Source organism: Leopardus geoffroyi, chromosome A2 (assembly GCF_018350155.1).
Source record: "Leopardus geoffroyi isolate Oge1 chromosome A2, O.geoffroyi_Oge1_pat1.0, whole genome shotgun sequence".
Lineage (NCBI taxonomy): Eukaryota > Metazoa > Chordata > Mammalia > Carnivora > Felidae > Leopardus > Leopardus geoffroyi.
This window is the reverse complement of record NC_059331.1, coordinates 2,606,635-2,627,291: the sequence shown is the minus strand read 5'-3', so window position 1 is coordinate 2,627,291 and position 20,657 is coordinate 2,606,635. Positions and strand designations below refer to the sequence as shown.

Genomic DNA, 20,657 nt, shown 5'->3' with positions numbered 1-20,657 from the left:
GTCCCCGAGCAGCCCCGAGGACAGCCCGCGGGAGAGCAGAAACTCGGGTTCTCCGGAGGAGAACCGCGGTGGAGACGAGGACCCCAAGGAACGGAGATCTTCGGGGGAGGCCGCTGGGGAGCCCGTGGCAATGCCGCCCCTGCAGAACAGGACCCGTTCTGGGGAAGGCCCTAAAAAGGCAGACGGGTGAGAGGCCAGCCTCTCCCCGAAAAGGAGGCTCAGAGCCCGTAGAGACGGGAATCTCGGAAGATCCGCAGGACCCCTGCGACGGGGCATGCTACAGCTCGGGACCCACCAGCGGGGACCCTCCAGATGAGAGCGTAGGGCGGACCCCGGGAAGAAGCGCGCTGCCGATCAGAAGCGCCACCGAGTCCACGCCGCAGGTCCGGGAGCCCCACGAGGACCAGGCTGCACCGGGCAGAGGGCAGGAAAGCCGCGGGAGGGACAGTCTCCGCCCTCCCCGGCCCCGACGGAACCCAGAAGCTCCGGGAACGTGAGTCCGGACTTCCCAGCGGCGAGCGACCCGCGCGACTACAATTCCCAGGAGGCCCCGCGGCCCCAGCCCCAGGGCTTCCCGCACCCTGGCGCCGGCGCAGTGCCTGCCGGAATATGTAGTCCCCGCCGCGGTAAGCCCGGCCCCGAGGCCCGCTCCGCCCCCACTGCCAGCCCCACCTCCTTCCATGTCCTCCGTCCAGTTGCGGCTGCTACTCGTGGGAGAGCTGGGCGAGGTGTAGTAATCGCCGCCGGGGCTCGTGTCCACGTCTTCCTCCATCGAGCCCGATTTGTGCCGCTTGCTCCTAAAGGGCGAGGGAAACAGAGCGCAGGCCGGTTACCACGGCGACGCGAGGGTGTGGCGGGGGCAGTTGGGGCTGACTTCCGCTCCGTAGGGGGCAGGGCGGCGAGGGTGCTATCGCGAGACGTCGAGGTTCCCGCGGACTTTCAGCCGGTTCCGGGAGCACCTGTCTCAACCTGCCCATCGCTCGGATGGGACGCCCGGGGCCAGAGGCAGTGAGGCACTCGGCCGAGCGCAGACGGTCGGCTGGCAGGCTGCGCACCAAAACCCTGGATAAACACTCGGCCTACCGTAAACCTCAGAACAACCCGGTAGGACTATGATCCCATTTTACAGATGGCGGAAATCCACGCAAGCGCTGTGACCGGCTCAAGGTTACCCAGCGTATCTCCGCAAGAACCAGTGGCTATTCCCGTGGAGTCTCGGGGGGTGGGCTGATAGGACTCAAGGCTATGGGAGCCCTGGGTGGGGTATCAGGGCTGGGGAAAGGAGCACTTGGGGCTGGGTTTTGAGGGATACGTAGGAGTTTACCATGTGAACCCTGAAAACAGGCATTCCAGGGAGAGGAGTCAGCCAGCTGGGGCCAGGTGGAGGTGGGCGAGGGGTGGCTGAATGCCCAGAGGCAGGGACCGGGGCACGTACCCGCTGGAGGAAGTGCTCGGTAGCGTTCTCCTCATGCCTGTGCTGGCTGGATTCAGGTCGTATGCCAGGTGCCCCTGCAGCTCCCCCAGGGAGAAGTTGGGTCCTGTTCCAGTCACCACGGGTGCTGCGGAGGGCGAGAGGGGGCAGAGTGAGAGAGGGTGCAAGGTCCAGGGCTGCAGTTTGCCCCAGAGGGGTGGGGAGAGCCACCGGGGGACTGGCCAGCCCCAAAAGGAACCCCGTCCCCTGACTGGCCTGGTTCCTAACGTGGCTGAAAGTGTCCTCATTCTATGGGTCAGAAGCCCAAAGCCAGCAAGACAGGCCAAGCTCACACTGTGAGGCAGAGGCGTAGCCAGAGCGGGAGGCCGAGCTTCCCAGCGCTCCCTGAGGCCAGGCTCTGCTGATCTGGACAGGGAGGATGATGGTCAGGGTTAAGGCAGGACAGTGCCCAGAACTCCCTGCACTGGAATTCAGGTGGGGGTATCTGGGGAGTGGGTGGGTCCCCAGCAGGTACATTAGGAAGGTAAGGGAACACGAGGCAAAGCGGGTGGGGCGTGTGGGCCCCTACCTACTGCCCTTCCTAGGCACCTTAGCTCGGTGACAGAGGGGAGTAGGGCAGGGTGATGGGCAGCTTCCCTTTCCCTGAGACTCTTTCTCAGAGTCCCCATCCCAAAGCCCCCTCTCCCTCTCCCACGCCCCTCCCCTCTCCAGATCCCAGCACAGGGTGGGCGGGGACACTCACTCCGGGACACCTGGATGAGCTCGGTGACACTGAACACGCCGGAGGTGACGAAGCTCTCCTGGAAGTCGGTCGTGTCTGGAACAGGGAGAAAATGGGACTCACTGGGTCTGTTTCCTTCCTCGACACCCCGGGCTACCCAGACTCCGGGGGCTGGAGTGGTCACCCTGTCCACCCCCTGCAGCCCTGTGGCAAGACGGAGGCAGAGGCCGGACCTGCGTTCGAATCTCAGCTCGGCTGCCGCTTCGCGTGTGCTCTTGGGCAAGTCCCTTCCTGCCCGTGAGCCTCCGTGCTCCCTAATCTCCAAAGCGGGGGCCGCACACCCTGCCATCGGGGTGGCTGATAGGAGTCAACTGGCCGCAAGGGGCTGGCTTGCTCTCCTTGTGTCACGCGGTTCTGCAGCCCCTTATCCCTCCCCCTCCAGACTGGGAGCTCTGTCCTGACGGGGAGGTCTGTGTGCCCAGGTCCCGCGGTGTCCCCAGTGCCTGGCCCAGAGCCTGGCACACAGCAGGGGCTCAGAATCACGGGCTGAATGGAAGGTCCACCCGCAACAGTTAAAGTCCCCCATGTCCCCAGAACCGCGCCTGCCTAATGTCAAAGGAAGAGGGACCCTCCTCTCTGGTGTGCAGTGGTTGGGACCCATTTAATGGATTTGGAAACAAGTGTGGCTCCTCTTGGCTGACCTTGGACGGCTGGGAGCCAGCCTCTCGCACCACCCCCCCTACCCCCGGAGGCCTTTGCGGGCAGAACCCGTCTACCGAACGAGCGTTTACGCGTGCGTCCCGTGTCCCGTTCTGAGCTGGGCCCCGGGGACACTGTGGGAACTAGGCAGACACAAGTGGCCTAGACACAAGTCCCTTCTGGGGACTCCCAGCCCGGTGTGGGCAGCGGATGTCACACAGCATCAGTAAGTCAAAACGACTTCTACCCGAATGCGCATTGGTGCGCGATTCACAACAGCCCCAACTGGAAAGGGCCCATCGACAGGTGAACAGCTAACACAACGTGTCCCCCTCGCACGCGCACGTCCCTCGGCCGCGAGCGGGAGTGAGGCGCCCACCCCCGCTGCCCTGCGGACAGACCCCGGACACACGACGCTCAGGGAGGGAACCCGACACAAGGCCACGCAGGGCGTGAGTCCGCGGGTGTGAAACGTCCTGAACGGGCTCATCCGCGGACAGGAAGGGGGCTTCATGGGGGCCGAGGACTGGGGAGGGGGAGGAGGGGTGGGGACAGGGCTTCTTTTCAGGGCAACAAAAGTGTTGTGGACAGTTAGAGGCGATGGTTGCACAACAGTACGAATGTAGTGAACGTCGCTAAGTGTACGTGTTCTGTCATGTGAATTTAACCACAATACGGTTTTGGGGTTTTTTTTAGATCGTTAAGGCAACGGCGCCACGCGTCAGGCGGTGGTCAGCAGGCAGGGTTGGGGAGCCTGCCTGAAAGAGGACCGAGAGGCCTACAGACATTAAAGTTTGGGAAGTGGCAAGGACGGCGCCTGGTGCAGGGTAGTGGCCACGCAGGCCAGCGTCAGCTGCCGTGATCAGGATGATCTTAAACAGGAGGTTTGGCCGCCTCCCTGAGGGTCACGATCCTGCCAGCAGTGGCCCATGCAAAGGCCCTGGGGTTGGAGGCAACAGGAGGGAAAGAAGCCAGGGAAGGTGGTCGGAGTGGAGAAGGGACCAGCAGGTGGGCGGCTCTAGGCCTGGGGGCTGGCGAGAGCGGTTCTTCTCCAGGCCCCCAGGGGGCAGCACGGGCCACAGGGAGCCGACCTGGGTGCCCGGTTCCCCAGCTGTGAGAGACCCAAGTCCTGGCCAGTCCGGAAACTCCAGTCTCCCCGGTTACCAGCTTTGTGCACACCATTTATTGAGCAATTCCTATATGCCCAGCCCCGTGCTGGGGGGCTCAGGGCCACCACATCCCTGGGAGGAGAGGGCGATGCCCACCCCCCCCAACCCGCCCCCAGCGTCCAGGGGAAGTGGCCTCGGCCGTTTCCTGCCACCCAGCTGGCCAGCTGGTGTCAGCACGCCCCTCCGCCTTCCCCCCACCGGGGTTTCCTGTTTGTGCAGCACTCGCCCAGCTCCATCTCCAGGGGACTCCCTGGCGGGTGGGAGGAAGTGCTTTCCTCCGCCAGACGCTGGAGCTCCCCATGGGACCAGGCCAAGCGCCGCTGCCCCCGCCTGCCTTGAACATCTGGCTTGGAGGCAGGCGCCTGAGGATCACAGGAGGCCAAGGAGGACTCAGGGTCACAGCCGGCCCGTGGTGAGCGGCACGGGGGCCTGTGACGCTCCTGGAACCATCCGGCCTCCCTGTGCCGGCCTTTCCAACGGGGACGTCCTCACCCACTTGCTTTTCCTTCCATCCTTCCTTCCTGTTATCTCTCCTCCTCCACCCCTGTGTACCATCTCTCTAGTTTCTCTTTTTGTCTCTGCTTCACCCCTCCCTCTCTCCTTTTTTTTCTTTCTGCAAATATTTATTGAGCACCTGTTGTGTACCAGGGTCCTATCCTGGGCGCTGAGGACACAGTAGTGATCAGGACAGACAAAAGCCTCTGCCCTCAAGCAGGTGAGGTTGCATTAGGAGAGAGAAGCAAACAAGCAACTAAGCAAATACATAGGCGATCACTAACTTCCTCAAAAGGAAATAAAACAGAAAGTGGTCATTGAGAGTGGCTGAGGCTGTCTGAGGTCAGCAAATCCGTCTGAGGGGGGAGTATGTGAGCTAAGACCTGGGTGATCTAGAGAGAGAGAGCAGTGAGCTGTCCAGATAGAAGGCAAAGCACATGCAAAGGCCCTGAAGCAGGAACTGGGCCTGGACTGTTGGGGGAACAGCTAGGAGGCCCATGTGGCTGGAGCAGAGAGACCGAGGGGAAGAGAGGGAGGAAGGGAGGGCAGGCAGGGCACAGGGACAGGTCCTGCAGGGCCTTGGGGGTCAGGGGAGGACTTTTGCCCCAAGGGAGGTGGGGCCCCTAGAGGACTGTGAGCAGAGGAGGGCAGGACCTGACTCAGAGCTCACGGGGGCTCTCTGGCCACCTTAGGACAGACAGGGAAGCGAGGACAGAAGCCAGGGGACCAGGGTCGAGGTGACTGCTCTGGTCCAGGAGGGCGATTATGGGAGCAGACCAGGGCAGAAGCAGGGCCCTCTCTTGTGGGGTGAGCCCCTCAGGGCCCAGAGGGCGGGAGCTCGGAGTCGTGCGTTCCAACCCCAGCTCCCTGCTTGCCCCTGGGAAGGCCCCTTGACCTCTCCGTGCCTCGGTTTTCTCATCTACAAAATGGAACAACACCAGCACCTGCCTATAGCATGGCTGTGAGGTGCCGACGCGGGGCCACGCAGAGCACGATGGGGCCGTGCGCCCCAGCCCTCGCCATCCCCGAACTCACCCAGCGTGATGGGCTTGCTGTCCTCCTGGTCGGAGCCCATCCCTGCCCGGGGACTACCGCTCTGCTCCGCGTCTGCAAAGAGAAGGAGGGGGACGGTGTGGTGACATTGCAGGGGACCCCACCCCGGGGGGAGAGGAGGCCTCCGTGCCGGGGCCAGGCTGGGCAGCGCCGTGGAGAAGCGGTCCCGAGCTTGCCCAGGCCCGGGGGTCTCCGCTTGGCCCCCTCCCCTCGGCCTCTGCCCTTGAAGTCCCGGGGCCCCAGCCCTTGGTCTGGGGTTGTCACTCAGGGCCCCCAGGAGAGGGCAGAGGGGCGTCCCCCTGCAGCTGCCATGCGGCTACCCACCCGCCTGGCTTGGGGGCTCCCTCCCACCCTGGCGCCCGCCCTCCATCTTATCTAAAAATAATCAGGCTCCTTGGCAGACGGCGAAACAGACAGACGCTGAGCTCAGCATTATCAGCTCCGGCAGCCTGGATGGAGGGCGAGGCGCGCCAACCCCTCTGCAGCCCCCACGGCGTCCACCCGGGACCGGGACCGGGGCGGGGGCGGCGGGAGGGGGGGACACCCACGAGCCCAGCCTGACGGAACCCCCGGCCCCGCCTCTCTGTCCCTGAGGTCAAACACCAAGGTGGTGGGAGTCACGGCCAGACGCCAAAGAAGGAGAATCAGCCCCTTCCACCTGCCACGTTCCAAAGCCAGGCATAACCGCTGTGTGCCCTCAGGCAAGTTGCTGAACCGTTCTGAGCCTCACTTCTCTCTTTCAAATGGGTGTGGGCATCACCGAGAGGTGGTAAAGAGGTAATACGGACGGGTCGGGAGCCCGTAGGGCACGCCCAAATCGAGTTCGAGCCCCGGATCTGGTTCAGCGCGGACGGCGTGGAGCCCGCTTGGGATTCTGTTTCCCTCCCTCTCTCTCTCTCTCGCTCTCAAAATAAATAAACTTAAAAGAATATTTTAAATCCCTAAAATGGCCGTATATATGGGCTTCCCCCCCCTCCCCCCCCCATCACCAGGGTGACTTTCTGCATGAGTGGGCACGTGCGTCCAGACCTGCGACCCATGGCCGTGCGTTAACCGCCTGGCTTCCGGGATCGGACGCCCGAGTTCCCATCCCAGCTCTGGGAGCCTCCGAAGCGACGCGCCCTCCGCTCCCTCGGGATCCCGTGGGGGTGACCGTGCCGACGCCTCCCCAGACGGCGCCTCGTGGCTCGGCACACCCTGTGTGTCGAGCACCTCCTGCCCGCCAAGATCGAGGGTGCCCTGAACGCCACCGGGCCGAGGACCCGTGCCTCAGTTTCCCGACCCGCCACAGGAGCGGACGGGGGCAGCCCCAGTCGTGACCCACTGGGCTGGGCAGGGCTGGGCAGCAGCCGAGGCGAGCGTGCCCGGCTCGGCCCCGCGCCCTGCGGCCGCTCCCGGGCCGGGCTGCCAGCGGCCCCTTGGCTCCGGCCAGTTCCGCTTGGACGGCCACGCGGCTGGGCACGGTGGCCGCCGCGTTGGGAAGAGCCCAGCCCGGGCAGCCGGCCTCGGGCACAGGACCCTCTTCCGGATCCGGCGCCCACACGGCCTCGGCAGGCAGCAGGGCGCGGCGGGCGCTCAGGCGATGCCCGGTCAGGGCCGCAGGGCTGTGGGCCTCGTTCTCCTCATCCGTGAAGTGGGCACAGCCACACGTCTCTCTCAGAGGCTGTCCCCTGACAGAAAAGGCGATCGCGAATACAAGAAAGAGCCCCAGACCGGGGTGGGGGGTGGGGGGCACACAGTAAGCACGTCGCCAGCCGGAGGGAGGCGTTATCACTGTCCGTGCTGCGTCCCCCCCCCCCCCCCCGTTTCCGTCTAGGGTGTTGTTACTTTGCATCCGTGGAGAGCGAGGGCGCTCGGCCACAGCTGGCTCTTAGCCAAGGTCGCTCTGTGACCTGGGGCCGCCCAGACCGCCTCTCGGAGCCACGCCGTTTCCCGGGAGCAGAAAGATGGCAGAACCCACCTCCGGGCTTTGCCGGCCGCCGAGGCAGCGAATGCGTGTGAAAGCGCCAGTGGGCACCGACGGTCAAAAAACCGTGGGCTCGGGAGCGGCTGTGACCGACACTGTGTTCCGCGTGGCGGTTAACTGTCCGCTGGGAGCGCTGAGAACCGCGGCTGGCCGTCGCCTATCGGTCTGGTATCCCGCAGCCCCGCTGAGCTCACTCAGTAGTTCTAGGAGATGTTTGTGTTTTCGTAGATCGCTTGGGATTTTCTTTGTAAGACCCTTGTGTCAGTTGATCTGTAGGCCTCTGATTTCCTTTTTCTTGCCTTATTGCACAGGCAAGGACTTCCAGCACGATACCGAACGGAAGTGGCGAGAGCGAGTGGCCCTTCTTGGTTCCGATCTTGGGGGAGACTCCCCAGTTTCTCACCCCCGAGTACGATGGAGATCCCTTCACTGGGGTCAAGGGGTTTACCCTTCCCTTTCTATAGTCCGGGGAGCTTTTTTTTTTTTTTTTTTTTTTTTTAACTAAATAAGCGTAGTTTCTAAACACTGATGCTGTAATGACGTGCTATCTCATTAAATCTTTTTTAATTTAGTTTTTAGGTGGTGGTTAAATAGACATAGCATAAAATTTACCATTTAACTGTTTCTTTTTCAATTTTTTTTTTGATGTTTATTTATTCTTGAGAGAGACCATGAGCAGGGGAAGGGCAGAGAGAGAGAGACACAGAACCCGAAGCAGCCTCCAGGCTCTGAGCTGTCGGCACAGAGCCCGACGCGGGGCTCGAACCCACCAACGGCAAGATCACGAACTGAGCCGAGGTGGGACGCCCGACCGACTGAGCCACCCAGGCGCCCCACCGTTGAACTGTTTCTAAGCGCATGGCTCATTGGCATCAGGCACACTCACGCCGTCCTGCATCCACCCCCACTATCTGTCTCCAGAACTTTCCATCTCCCCAAACTGAGACTCTGTCCCCATGAAGCACGGACTCCCCACCCCCTGCCCCAGCCCTGGCTGCCACCATCTACTCTCTGTCTCGGTGGACGGGACTCCTCTGGGGACCCCCTGTGAGTGGGGTCACGCGGGACGTGTCCTTCTGTGTCCGGCTCCTGTCACTGCACACCGTGACCTCCGGGTCCGTCCACACAGTGGCAGGTGGCAGGACGTCCTGACTTTTAATTATGTGATCTTATTTTTAAGTATCTCCAACCTTCACAAAAAGTCTCATCTGTCTGCTGACCACTTGCCTGTCACTTGGGTCCTGAAAACCCCCACCAGCCACATGCGACTTTACACGTAAGTGAGCTAAACTGAAATCAAGTTAGAATTTCAGGACTTCGCCAGCCTCGGTCACCTTTCGCTACTCAAGAGCCCACGAGACTGGCGGGGACCAGATTGGACGGTGCGGAACCCTGCCACCATCACAGAAAGCTGAGCCCAGCTCAGCTCCCCGGGGCTGAGCTGCGATGGATGTTTCCATGAAATATCGGGAGGGAAGGGACACGGGGAGTCCCTTCTCCTCTCATCTGCTTAGACAGCCGGCCCTTAAATGCAATGTCCTCTGGTCTGAACAGACGTCTAATGGATAATGTTTAAAGGACAGGCTAAACATTAAAAAAAATTTTTTTTTTAAAAGGGCGCCTGGGTGGCTCCATCGGTGAAGCATCCGACTTCCGCTCAGGTCATGATCTCGTGGTTGTGGGTTCGAGCCCCGCGTCGGGCTCTGTGCTGATGGCTCGGAGCCTCGAGCTGCTTCGGATCCTGTGTCTCCCTCTCTCTCTGCCCCTCCCCCGCTCACGCTCTGTCTCTCTCTCTCTCCCTCAAAAGTAAATAAACGCTAAAAAAAAAAAAAAAAAGGACGGCTAATGTCCAGCGCCCCCAGCTGCCCCAGGCCCCAAGACAACGGCTTTTGTCTGCTGAGTTGTACCGCGTGAAGAGCGGTCACGGTAGATTGATTCAATCTACCCAACTGATGAGTTTGGTAAACTGAGGCGCAGCTCAGAGTCTCTTATCCAAAGCCGATGTCAAGTCAGAGAAGTTACGTGCCCATCGCAGAGTCGCTTAACGGGGGTGATCCTGCCCCTCAGGACAAAGTCTGGGCGCCTCTGGGGTTGTCAGGACTGGGGCTGTCCTGGCATCGAGGGGGCTGGGGACGCCGCTCACCCCCTACGGCACCCAGGACACCACCCACAGAATGACCCGCCCCAGTGTCTGCAGTGCCGAGTGGGGGGGAGGCCCTGCTCTGGATCCGTCCGTTTCCAGTGGGGGTGAAAACCAGTGCTTGGGGGGAGGGAGAAGGTAAGCAATTCTGCTCTTTGCTCTTTCTTTTTTCTAATTATAATTTTTCAAAAATGTTTGTTTGTTTTTCAAGGAGACAGAGACAGAGCGTGAGCGGGGGAGGGGCAGAGAGAGAGGGAGACACAGAATCCGAAGCAGGTTCCAGGCTCCGAGCCGTCGGCACAGAGCCCGACGCGGGACTCGAACCCACGGACCGTGAGATCATGAGCTGAGCCGAAGGCGGCCGCTTGACCGACGGAGCCCCCCAGGCGCCCCCCGTTTCCTTTTGAAAGGAACTGACTGCTGGGCACCTCCTGAGTGTCAGAAGCCTGGAAGGCACAGTGTGACGAAAATGGGCAAAAAAGCCCTGCCCTCGTGGCACCCAGGTCCTAACGGGGGAGCGACGGGCAACGAACAAGCAAGCAGATTCACCCAGGGGATAAACTCGGGGCGTGTCGAGTGCCAGGGAGGCCCCACCGCTCGGAGATGTGAGTGGCCGCCCCTGGAGGAGGACGGGCATCGACTGGAGGTCCTGGGAGGGTGGATGAGGGTTCTGGGTGAAATGGTACGGTCCGATTGTTAATACTTAGTGACTCATTTCTTTGACTATATTGGCCTGCACGGTTCACCTCCGCTGACTTATTTAATCTTCAAAACTCCCCCAGGAGGCCAACATGGATGGATCCAGAGAGCATAACGCTGAGCGAAATGTGTCAGTCGGAGAAAGACAAACGCCGTAGGATTTCATTCATATGTGGAGTTGAAGAAACAAAATAAACAGAGCGCGGGGCGGGTAGGGGGGAGGAGAGACCAGCCAGAAAACGGGCTCTTGACTACAGAGAACCCGCGGATGGTCACCAGAGGGGAGGTGGGAGGGGGATGGGAGAAGTAGGTGGCGGGGATATGAGCACACTCATCCGTGTGCTGGGGACAGCTAGGGACACAATACGTCCTTGGTAGCTACCTCCCTGCTCTGCCCACGCCGACGGGCACCCCCTCGGGGAGCAGAGCCCCCAGACCCTATCGCGCAGGCTGGGGAGACTTCCGAGCACGCCCCACTCGGGTCGCCGGGGGTAGGGGCAGCGGTGTCATGAGACGGGGTGCGTGGACAGGCGACACGGTCTGGTCTGCCACCCTGAAGCCGTCCTGGATCCGGTCTGGCAATCCCCGGGGTTACCTGACGGTTTTATCTGCTCCTCGTAAAAACGCATAAACGGTGGCGGGGGGGGGGGGGGTGGGGGGCGCCTGGGTGGCTTAGTTGGTTAAGCATCCGACTCTCGATTTCGGCTCAGAGCATGATCTCTCTTCGTGAGTTCGAGCCCCGCGTCGGGCTCCGTGCTTGGGATTCTCTCCCCCGCTCTCCCTCTCAAAAATAAAATGGACTTAAAAAAAATATACAAAGGGGCGCCTGGGTGGCGCAGTCGGTTGAGCGTCCGACTTCAGCCAGGTCACGATCTCGCGGTCCGTGAGTTCGAGCCCCGCGTCGGGCTCTGGGCTGATGGCTCGGAGCCTGGAGCCTGCTTCCGATTCTGTGTCTCCCTCTCTCTCTGCCCCTCCCCCGTTCATGCTCTGTCTCTCTCTGTCCCAAAAATAAATAAACGTTGAAAAAAAAAATTAAAAAAAAAAATATACATGAACATCTCGTTGAATATCATACCACATCCAATGCCAGCCTTAAAACGTCGTTGGCTTGTGTCTTGTTTTCTGTTTTGAGTTTTCTCCTGACCTGGTCGACTCAACCACCACCCCCCACCCCCTCCGGCCCCCCGACACGGTTTTCCGCAGCCCGTGCTGCCCAAACGGTATTCTCCCCGCGAGGACACCAGGGACGTGTCTCCTGGGTGAAAACTGAAGCAGGACGTGCCGGCCGGTGACCCGTGCTCGTGGTTCGAGACCCGACCGAGCACGGGCCTCATGGTCAAGGAGAACGGGCATCTCTGGTCTCCGAGCAGCTGTGGGGCTTTCCGGGGCCTTTGAAACGCACCGGGGTCTTGAAGAAAGGGGGCGGGGTGTAGCCCCCCGATCGTCGGACCTCGGGGGTCTCCTGGGAGCCAGAGCCGCACGGAGTCCCTGCCCTGCCTGGCACAGCCTGGCGTGTGACCTTGGACTGGTCCCGTGTCCTCCCTCTGAGCCTCGGTCTTCCCATCTGCAAAGCGAACCTTCTCCACCGCTGCCTTCCTTCATGGGGGTGAGGCCGGGGTCTGAGCTGCTTCGGAAGAGGAAGGGCCAGTCGCTGATAAGGGGATAAATACTGTGCTGGTGACGGCGTTTGTCCAAACTCAGAATCCAGACGAACTTCGTCCTTCCTCTGCCCACCGCCCTCCGGGGCTCCCACCTCCAGCGGCCCCCTGTGGCCCTGCCAGACCGCCCCATCCCTTCCCACCCCCCCGCCCCCATCCCCTCCTCCTTCTCTCGCCCATCGTCCACTCTGCTCCAGCCACATGGGCCTCTGGCTGCTCTGCCAACGTGCCAGGCCCAATCCTGCCCCAGGACCTTTGCACAGGTGGTGTGGTACCCTCTGCCTGGATGTCCTTTCGGCATCTACATGGCTAACACTCTCCTGTCATTCCGGGCCTTTCCTCGAAGATCTCCTTCTCCGAGAGGCACACGAGGCTCTTTGGCACCACGCACAGAGCATAGGTAGCCACACTCACGCTAGTATAAGTGAGAGTCTGGCCACTGGCAACAGCTGAATCTCAAGTGACTCCCTGCTTCGGCCCGGACCGGTTCTCTCGACTTTCTCAGGCCCGTGGGGCGCTCATGTGCAGCCAGGACGTCACCTCCTCCCGTATCCTTTTGCTCAAACAAGCACATGATCGTGGCGACAATAGAAATGTAAACTGGATCCCACTGACGAGTGTACAGAGTGTTCTTTCCTGTCCGTGGCCAGGAGCCCAAATTCGGTCCGTCCCAGCCCCCGAGAAAGGCGCCGCCGGGCCTCCGGTCCCGCCCTTCCCGCCCAGGAACACCCACCCCTTGGCACCAGACAACTCCCTTCATCCTGGTGGCTAAACCTGCGGCCGTCCCTAATTGGGAGATCGACGCGCCGAGGTGACACTCATCTCACAGGTGTTTAGTGACCACCTACTACTTGCCAGGCACTGGGCAGACGGCAGGGTGCCAAGGGCGGAGAGACAGACAGGAAGTGAGGAAGCAGAAGAGGCCCGGGATAACTCCACGCGGCTCTAAGTTCCAGCGAGGCCATTAAACTGGGTGAGGGGACAGAGGGCGGCTCTGGGGGTGACTTTCGACACAGATGCCTGGCGGGGGCCCCTCTGAGGAGGTGTCGTTGGCATTGAGGCCTTAGCAACGGGGAGGAGCTGGCCCCGGGGAGAGCCGGGCAAAGGCGCAGCATGTGCAAAAGCCCTGGGGCGGGAACAAACACAGGATGTTTGAGGACCCAACGCGGTGAGCCAAGGGGAGCGAACAGGGCCACGCGGGCCACGTGGCTGCAGCGACAGGCTTGGGTTTTATTCTCGGGCGCCACGCGGAGGGACAGGCCCCCGGCTCTGCCAGACGGCACAGCACCTCTGGCTACGAGGCCGTGCCGAGGCGTCAGGAGCGCGAGACGGGCGGCCGCTTTGGAGGCCGGCGTGGCGCTTGCCCCCGCGGAAAGTTAGACACGGAATCCACGCGACCCAGCAATTGCACGCGTCCGGATGCACCCAATGAGGGGTGCAAGCGGGGCCCCCAAAGGATGCCCGCACCCCCGCGTGCACAGCCGCCAGGCTCCCGGCTGCCCCACGTGGGGACAGAGGGAAGGGTGACCACGGTGCGTCCGGCCACACGCTGGAATGTGACCCAGCCCCAGGGAGGGAGGACGTCCTGCCGCCTGCCACCGCGTGGAGGGACAGGAGCCGGACACAGGAGGACGCGTCCCGCGTGACCCCACGCACAGGGGTCCCCAGAGGAGTCCCGCCCACAGGGACGGAGAGCGGACGGTGGGAGCCAGGGGCGGGGAGTCCGTGCTTCATGGGGACAGGGTCTCAGTCTGGGGAGATGGAAGGTTCTGGAGAAGGGTGGTGGGGGTGGGCGCAGCACAGCGTGAATGTGCCTGAGGCCGCGGAGCTGTGCGCTTAGAAACGGTTACGCGGGTGAACTTTCTAGTCTGTGTCCTTTAACCGCGATAAAACACACACACGCGAAAACAGCGTGGCTGCCGAGTGGCTTCTGGAACCTTGGGGGCCGGGAGACCGGGCGGGGGGTGCGGGCACTGGCCCAGGGTGGTGGCCTGTGGACGGACACAGGGACGGGACCTGACGAAGTCGGGCCCGTGCCTCTTCAAAAGCCGGCGGGACACGGTGGGGGGGGGGGGGGAGCCCGGAGTCCCCGTCTGGGCCTCAGCGGCCTTCCAAATGCAGCTGGCTCAGCCGGGCTGCCACGTCCGCCTCCGACGCCGGCCAGCTAGAGACAAACCCAAAGCCAGGCCCTGGAATTCCGAGCTCCCGGCTGTCACCAGCCATCTTTAAACATTAGCCAGCCGAGGCTCAGCTTTCCCCGTCCTGGAAGGCCGCGCGGCACACGCGACCCTGGCCTTTGTCCCTCCGCCCCGCCGCCCCCTCCCTCCCAGGCAAGCCCCAGACATCTTCCTCAGCCTAACCCTAACACCTCCTTCTCCGGAACACCCGCCCTTGGCCCCTTGGCCAAGCCCTAGCCCCCCCCCCCCCCCCCCACCACCACGCGGGTCTATCAATACATGAAAATCCCAAGTCCTCCCCGTGGCCACCAGGCCCTGCCGAAACTGCCCCCCTGTCCCCTCCCCGCTCCCCCCTCCTCCCTCTCTCCCCCTGGCCCGCTCTGCTCCGGCCACACGTGCCTCCTCACTGTTCCTCCAATGTGCCGGGCCCCGCGATGCCCCGGGACCTTTGCACAAACTGTGCCCTCCGCCTGGACCGCCCTTGCTGTGAATGCCTGCCGGGCCCATCCCCTCACTCCGTTCCTTCGAGTCTCTGTTCAAATGTGGTTTACGTGTCCACAGCCCCTGGCATGGGATCTGGGCTCGATGTTGGGGGCTCGATGTTGGGGAATTCACCTCCTCCCGTCCCTCCCGAGAGGCGGGACGACGGATTCGCACGTGCGTCCGGTTATGTGACAGCCTGCTTCGTGTCCCTGAGCCTCCACCCCACCCCATGCCAGCGTCTGTGCAAATCCAGGCACAGAGGGGCACGGCGATTCGTTTATTCAACCCACGCATCGACCACCTCCTGGGTACGAGGCCCTGTTGTCGGTTCTGAACAAAACAGACCCGAAGTCCCATCCCTGAGGCTCACGGCCGCAGGTTGCGCCCCAGCCATGGTAAGGAAGGCCAGGGGTCGAGCCAGGGTAGGAGGACTTCAGGCTACGCTAAACTTGAACTTGGTACTGGTGGTGTGGCAGGAGGACCGGAGCTGAGACCGCCCTGAGCTGCAAGGAATCTCAGCACAAACCCTGGCTCTCCAGGGGGAGCCCGGAACACAGGCTGCCCAGCCCAGCAGCGGCGACCCCTGGCCTGCAGTCCGGCCCCCGCTGTGTGACCTCAGCGAAAGCGCTTTCCCTCTCTGAGCCTCCACGTCTTGGCACCGAGGCTCTCGCCCGCCTTCTCCAGGCACCGCCTGGACAAACCGGAGGGAAGAAAAAGCAAGACGCTGGACGTTCAAGGCGCTCACTCGCCGGCCTCTGGGGAACGTCTAGGAAATGCGGACGAGAAGCAGGGGACCCGAGAGGCGAGAGGGCCCGGCCCGGTGACCTCCTGGATGCCGGCCTCCTCCCTCGCCTTGTGCTTCCTGACCCGCGTGTTCCTAGAGTCTGGACCGCACTTTCCCTCTCCCTCTCCCCTGCCGCCCGGCCGCCTGGGCCCGAGCCAACCTGCCTCGGAGTCACTTTCAAAGGAAAGTTTCTGTTTTCTTCCCACCCGGCCCAGCGCCCCCGCCGCCTGGCCCGCTCCGTGGCCTGGCTCCGGCCCGGCCGGGCGCCCGTGGACACCTCAGGCCAGCGGGTCAGGCCTGCAGGTCCCAGGCCTCGGGCCGCACTCGGGGAGCCCGGGAGGCCCCACGGGGGCCCCGGCGTGGCTGTTTCGGGGTGTCTGGCCCCAGAGCCCCGCGGGGAGGTCCCCGCCGGCCACAGGGCCCACTCGGAGGCCTGCAGGCCGGGACTAGCCCCATCCCGGGACGCTTTGGCGGCCAGGCTGCCTTATGACATCATGGCTCTGGCGGCCATTTTCTCCACTCTCCCTCCCCCGGCTTCCAGATGCTTCTGCCGGCCTTGGCGGCCATTTTGTCGGCGCAGGAGGCCGGGGCTGGCACGGGAGCGGAGCGCCGGCCCTCCCTGCCGGGTGGGGGTGGGGGGGGGCTCCCCTCGGGCCCCTCGTGGCCTCCGAGGGGTTAAGTGCGCGCCCCACGGGGCGCGGGGGGCAGGCAGGCGGCCCAGCACACGTGGCCGCCCCGCGGCCCTGCTCCCGCTCACGCACCCCACTCCGGGTGGCACCGGGGCCGCGAAAAACAGGTTAAAAATACCCACACGCGCAACCCCCCCCCCCCCACCGGTCCCCTCCAATGTCAAATGTGTCAGCGCCACCCGGGGAGGGGGGCAGCCTTAAAATAACTTGCTGTTTACATTTGGAGCAAATTCTTGGCTCCTCCGGCAGCCAAGCCCGGGCCTCCTCCCGCCTCCCTGGCAGGCCTGCTTCAGCGGCCGCCGAGCGGGGCGGGGAGCTCCGGGGCCACATGCGCGGGCCCCGGGAGGGGACGGGCCAGCCCCACTTGTGGCCACACGGTGGACGGGGCCGGGCGGGAGCGCCAGAGAACGCCGGCTGCCAAAAATGGGCGCGGGCCGCGGCCCCTCCCGGCTCCCCCCGTTTCTGATGCTTCTTGGGGGGGTGGGGGGGAGAACTTCCTGGCCAAGGGAGGCGGGCACGAAGGGAGGGCTCCAGAGCCGGGCAGAATCCTGCAGGAGCTGTGTGGCCTCAGGCCAGCCCTGCCCCTCTCTGGGCCTCCAGGGAAAGCAGTCCGGCCTCCCCGGAGTGGGGTCAGGAGAATGGGTCCCATCCCAGCCTTGCTGGGGTGGGGGTGGGGGGCGGGAAGGAAGGGGGACACGGAACGTCGCAGCCCCTCTCCCTGGCTCCCCTTCCGCAGAAAGTGGGTGTTGAGGTGCAAACACCTCAGATCTGGGCACTCCCATTTCACAGAGGAGCAAACTGAGGGCCAGAGGCAGGAAGGGGCTTGGCCCAAGTCTCACGGCTGTTAAGTGCACGAGCAGCTCAGAGCCCAGTTACTCTGGTTCCAGAGCCCCCGCTTTAAACCCACCGCCTTGCGGTGGCCCGGTCAGTTAAGCGCCCAACTCTTGTTTTTTTTTTTTTTTCAACGTTTTTATTTATTTTGGGGACAGAGAGAGACAGAGCATGAACGGGGGAGGGGCAGAGAGAGAGGGAGACACAGAATCGGAAACAGGCTCCAGGCTCTGAGCCATCAGCCCAGAGCCCGACGCGGGGCTCGAACTCCCGGACCGCGAGATCGTGACCTGGCTGAGGTCGGACGCCTAACCGACTGCGCCACCCAGGCGCCCCAACTCTTGTTTTTTTTTTAGCTCAGGTCACGATCTCACGGTCGTGGGTTCGAGCTCCGCATCGGGCTCTGTGCCGACATCAGAGAGCTTGCTGGGATTCGCGCTCTCTGCCCCTCCCCCGCTTGTGCTCGCTCGCTCGCTCTCTCTCTGTCTCAAAATAAGTTAATTAAAAAAAAAAAAAGGAAACCCACTGCCTCGACTGCAGGAGGAGGTTGGAAACTCCAGGGCCCCAGCCTGAATTGACGGGAGGGGTAGTGGGAGACTTTTCTGCTCCCCTGGCCCTCCTGAGGCCTCTCTTCCTGGAGCCTGGCACGCAGTCAGTACTCAATACACGCTCGCACATAGCTGGCGCTCAATAGATGCTTGCAGACGAGTGATGATCATTCAGCAGGGGCTGGCACACCGTAGGCACAAACGACTGGGATTATCCTGCCAGGGCGTGGCATACAAAAGGTGCAAAATACATGCTTGTCAAAGGAGTCTGAGGACTGTCGGGAAAATTGGGGGATAGTCAGAGGAAAAGACCAGGTTGAGGGGGACACAGACTCTGATCAGTGGTGACACAAGGGATTTCCGACAGCAGGCCCGAGGCAGGGTGTGGAACGTCACCCAAACATTGCCCATCTCAGTCCCCCTGGTCCTTGGAGAAGGTCCCTCACCTGCTCCAGGGCCTGAATATCAGAGGGAGGGACCTGTGGCTGGAGAAGCCCAAGGAAGTAACTGGAATCTGTCCTAGGGGCCCAGGAAGGCTTCCTGGGGGAGGGGATATTGGAGCTGGGGCCTTGATGTATGAGTAGGAGTTTGCCAGGCACCGAAGGGGCTTGTGGGGAGTGAGAACAGTGTATGAAGATAATAAGAATCACAGCTTAATTCCTACTGACCCCAGCAGTGTGCCCATTTCACAGACCTGGAAACTGAGGTATACTGAGTGGCTTGGAGCCAGGCCATCTGTTCCGGGGGCACCGGGGCCACATGGTGAGATGCCCCTCCCCCCCCGCCTTGCCCCAGATTGGCTGTGACGCCAGGCTAGCCCCTTGCCCTCTCTGGGTCTGTTTCCCCAGCTGCCATGGTGGAATTTGGCCAGGCACCGGGGGGGTGCCATTTTACTGGAACAAAACAGGGCCTGGGACAGGGCACAGTCAGTTAACTGCCCGGTGGCCCGTCTCAGGGAGTCCTGCGGCTTTCCACTTGTATGCCTCCCATGCCGGCGGGCTCTCTCCCTTCTCATGAGCCTCCTGCCTCACGACTGCTGACCGCTGAAAAGGGGCCTGCTCCGTGCCAGGAGCTCACTGAACCCGCTCCACAGTTACAGACTGTCACTCCCGTTTCACAGATGAGGAAACTGAGGCGCAGAGCGGGGCAGGTCCTGGCCTGAGCTCCCCTGGCGAGCATGGAGATAAGAATGGGGGAAGCGCTGCCCCCCTCCCCTGCGTATGCCCGGGCCGGGGGCCGGAGGGCCCTATGACCCAGGCGATCGACTCGCACGGCCCCGCTCCGCCTAGGCTGACGATGGTCCCTGAGCTGTCTGGCTGCCTCCATTCTCCCCGCTCCGGAACCCATGCGGTGGCCTGGGTCCCTCAACTGTCACCCCCTCACTTTCCCACCGGCGTCTGTCCCCCACCCCCCACCCCCCATGTGAGCCCTCCAGGGCTCCCAGCTCCCCGGGGTAAAGGCCCAGTGGCCGCCAGGGCCCTGCAGGACCTGCCCCGTCCCCTCTCTGCCCTCCCCTCCTCCCTCTCTCCCCTTCGCCCACTCAGCTCCACCCACACGGGCCCCCTCGCCGCTCCCTCAAACCGCCAGGCCCGGTGCTGCCCCAGGACCTTTGCACAGGCTGTTTCTCCCACCTGGAATGCTCTCCTCCCATTTGTTCACCCAGCTGGCAACTCCTCAACCTTCGGGTCCCAGCTGGAACGTCAGGCCCTCCGACAGACCCCACCAAATAGCCCGCTGTCTCTATCCCTTTGCCCTTATTTTTTCGACAGCCCTCATCGCCCACGGCTGTTTCCCGCTTGTTCTTCGTCTGTTGCTCCCCCCGACCGGGAACCCCCCCGAGCGCCGCGGTTTCGTCTGTCTCGTGTCCCGGCCGTGTCCCCAGGACCCAGAGCCCATAGCGAGCGCTGAATCTATTTACTGACCACACAGGGACTGCGCTGGCTGAGTGCTGGGTGCGGACGTGTTCTGTGCTGCCCCGGACCCCTGGTGGGTCTTCACTCTTGTCTCCCTCGGCAGCCCCACGAGGCAAGCAGATTTTACAGATGGGGAAACTGAGGCTCGGGGAGAGCGGGGAATAAGCAAGCGTCAGAAACAGAGCAGACCACGCCAGGCCTCTGGGCCCCCGCGGCTGGCCCACCGCCGCTGGGAACAAACAGGGTGTCTGTCAACAACCCCAACGACCGTAACAGTAACGCCGACGGGCTGGCAATGACTAGCACAGCATTGCCCCGTCCGTAAGGGGGCCCCCGTGCGGGTTGGCGCGGGGCCCCGGAGGGGACACTCAGGGGACACCGGCCCCTTTAAGATCTTCCCCCTCCCCAGCTGGGCGCCGGGCCCGGCCTCCCCTTATGTAAGCAGGCCAGCTGCCCTTGCATAACCTGGTTACATAAGGAAGCAGGGAACAGGCTTGTCCATCCGGCAGCAACCTGTCCCGGGCCGTCTGTGGGGCCGGCCTGGGGCACAGGAACACCGAGGCCACCCAGAGTGGCCGCCGGGTGAAGGCCTGTGCAGGGGCCTCTGGGTCGGCTCCTGTCTGGGTGGGGGGGAAGGCCGGCGTCTCAGCCACAGCATCCTGTGCCCGGAAAAGTGAAAGGCTTCCAGTCTGCGAGTGGATGGGGGTGTTCCCATTACTGTGACGGAGAGACTGAGCCCCAGAGAGGCCGAGGGAGCTGCCTAAAGCTTCACAGCCCCAGGCAGAGGGCGGAGGCAACAGGCCTCTGGTGACAGCTGGGGTCCGGCCGGCCTCGGCCAGAGCCCGAAGCTCCCAACTCCTCTGTACAACGGGGCTGCAAACGCGACCTTTCTGCACAGGGCCTGGTGTGCAGCTGGCACTCAATACGTGCAGCCTTGAATTCAGCACCGGGCCCGCTCTAAAAGGCTTTTAATTCTGCGGACGGGCCTGCCGCTGTGGCCCCGTCCTGCAGTGTAGCCACAGGCAGACCCGAGGGAGTGGCCGTGCCGGCCCGCGGGGGAATGTGCGAGCCTCGGGTGCTGTGTGGTGGCCCCACTGTGTGCCAGACCCTGGCCCGGATTCTATTCCGTCTGCCCAGCAGGCCCCAGGGCGGATGCAAGGAGCCCCAGGAACAGGTGGGGAAGCTGAGGTGCGGAGAGGA

The 20,657-nt window shown here is 62.9% G+C and overlaps 1 protein-coding gene across 10 annotated transcripts in view; it reads right to left on the bottom strand.

Moving 5' to 3' along the window:
• Positions 1-20,657, bottom strand: part of NFIC (nuclear factor I C) — a 63,534-nt gene that overhangs the window by 17,233 nt on the left and 25,644 nt on the right. For all 10 annotated transcript variants that reach the window (XM_045491440.1, XM_045491442.1, XM_045491435.1 and 7 more), the window contains exons 3-6: positions 5,552-5,623; positions 2,175-2,249; positions 1,436-1,559; positions 673-797 (exon numbers count right to left, since the gene is read on the bottom strand). In XM_045491440.1, the coding sequence (XP_045347396.1) occupies positions 673-797; positions 1,436-1,559; positions 2,175-2,249; positions 5,552-5,623 (396 nt within the window). The remainder of the gene's footprint in view (positions 1-672; positions 798-1,435; positions 1,560-2,174; positions 2,250-5,551; positions 5,624-20,657) is intronic.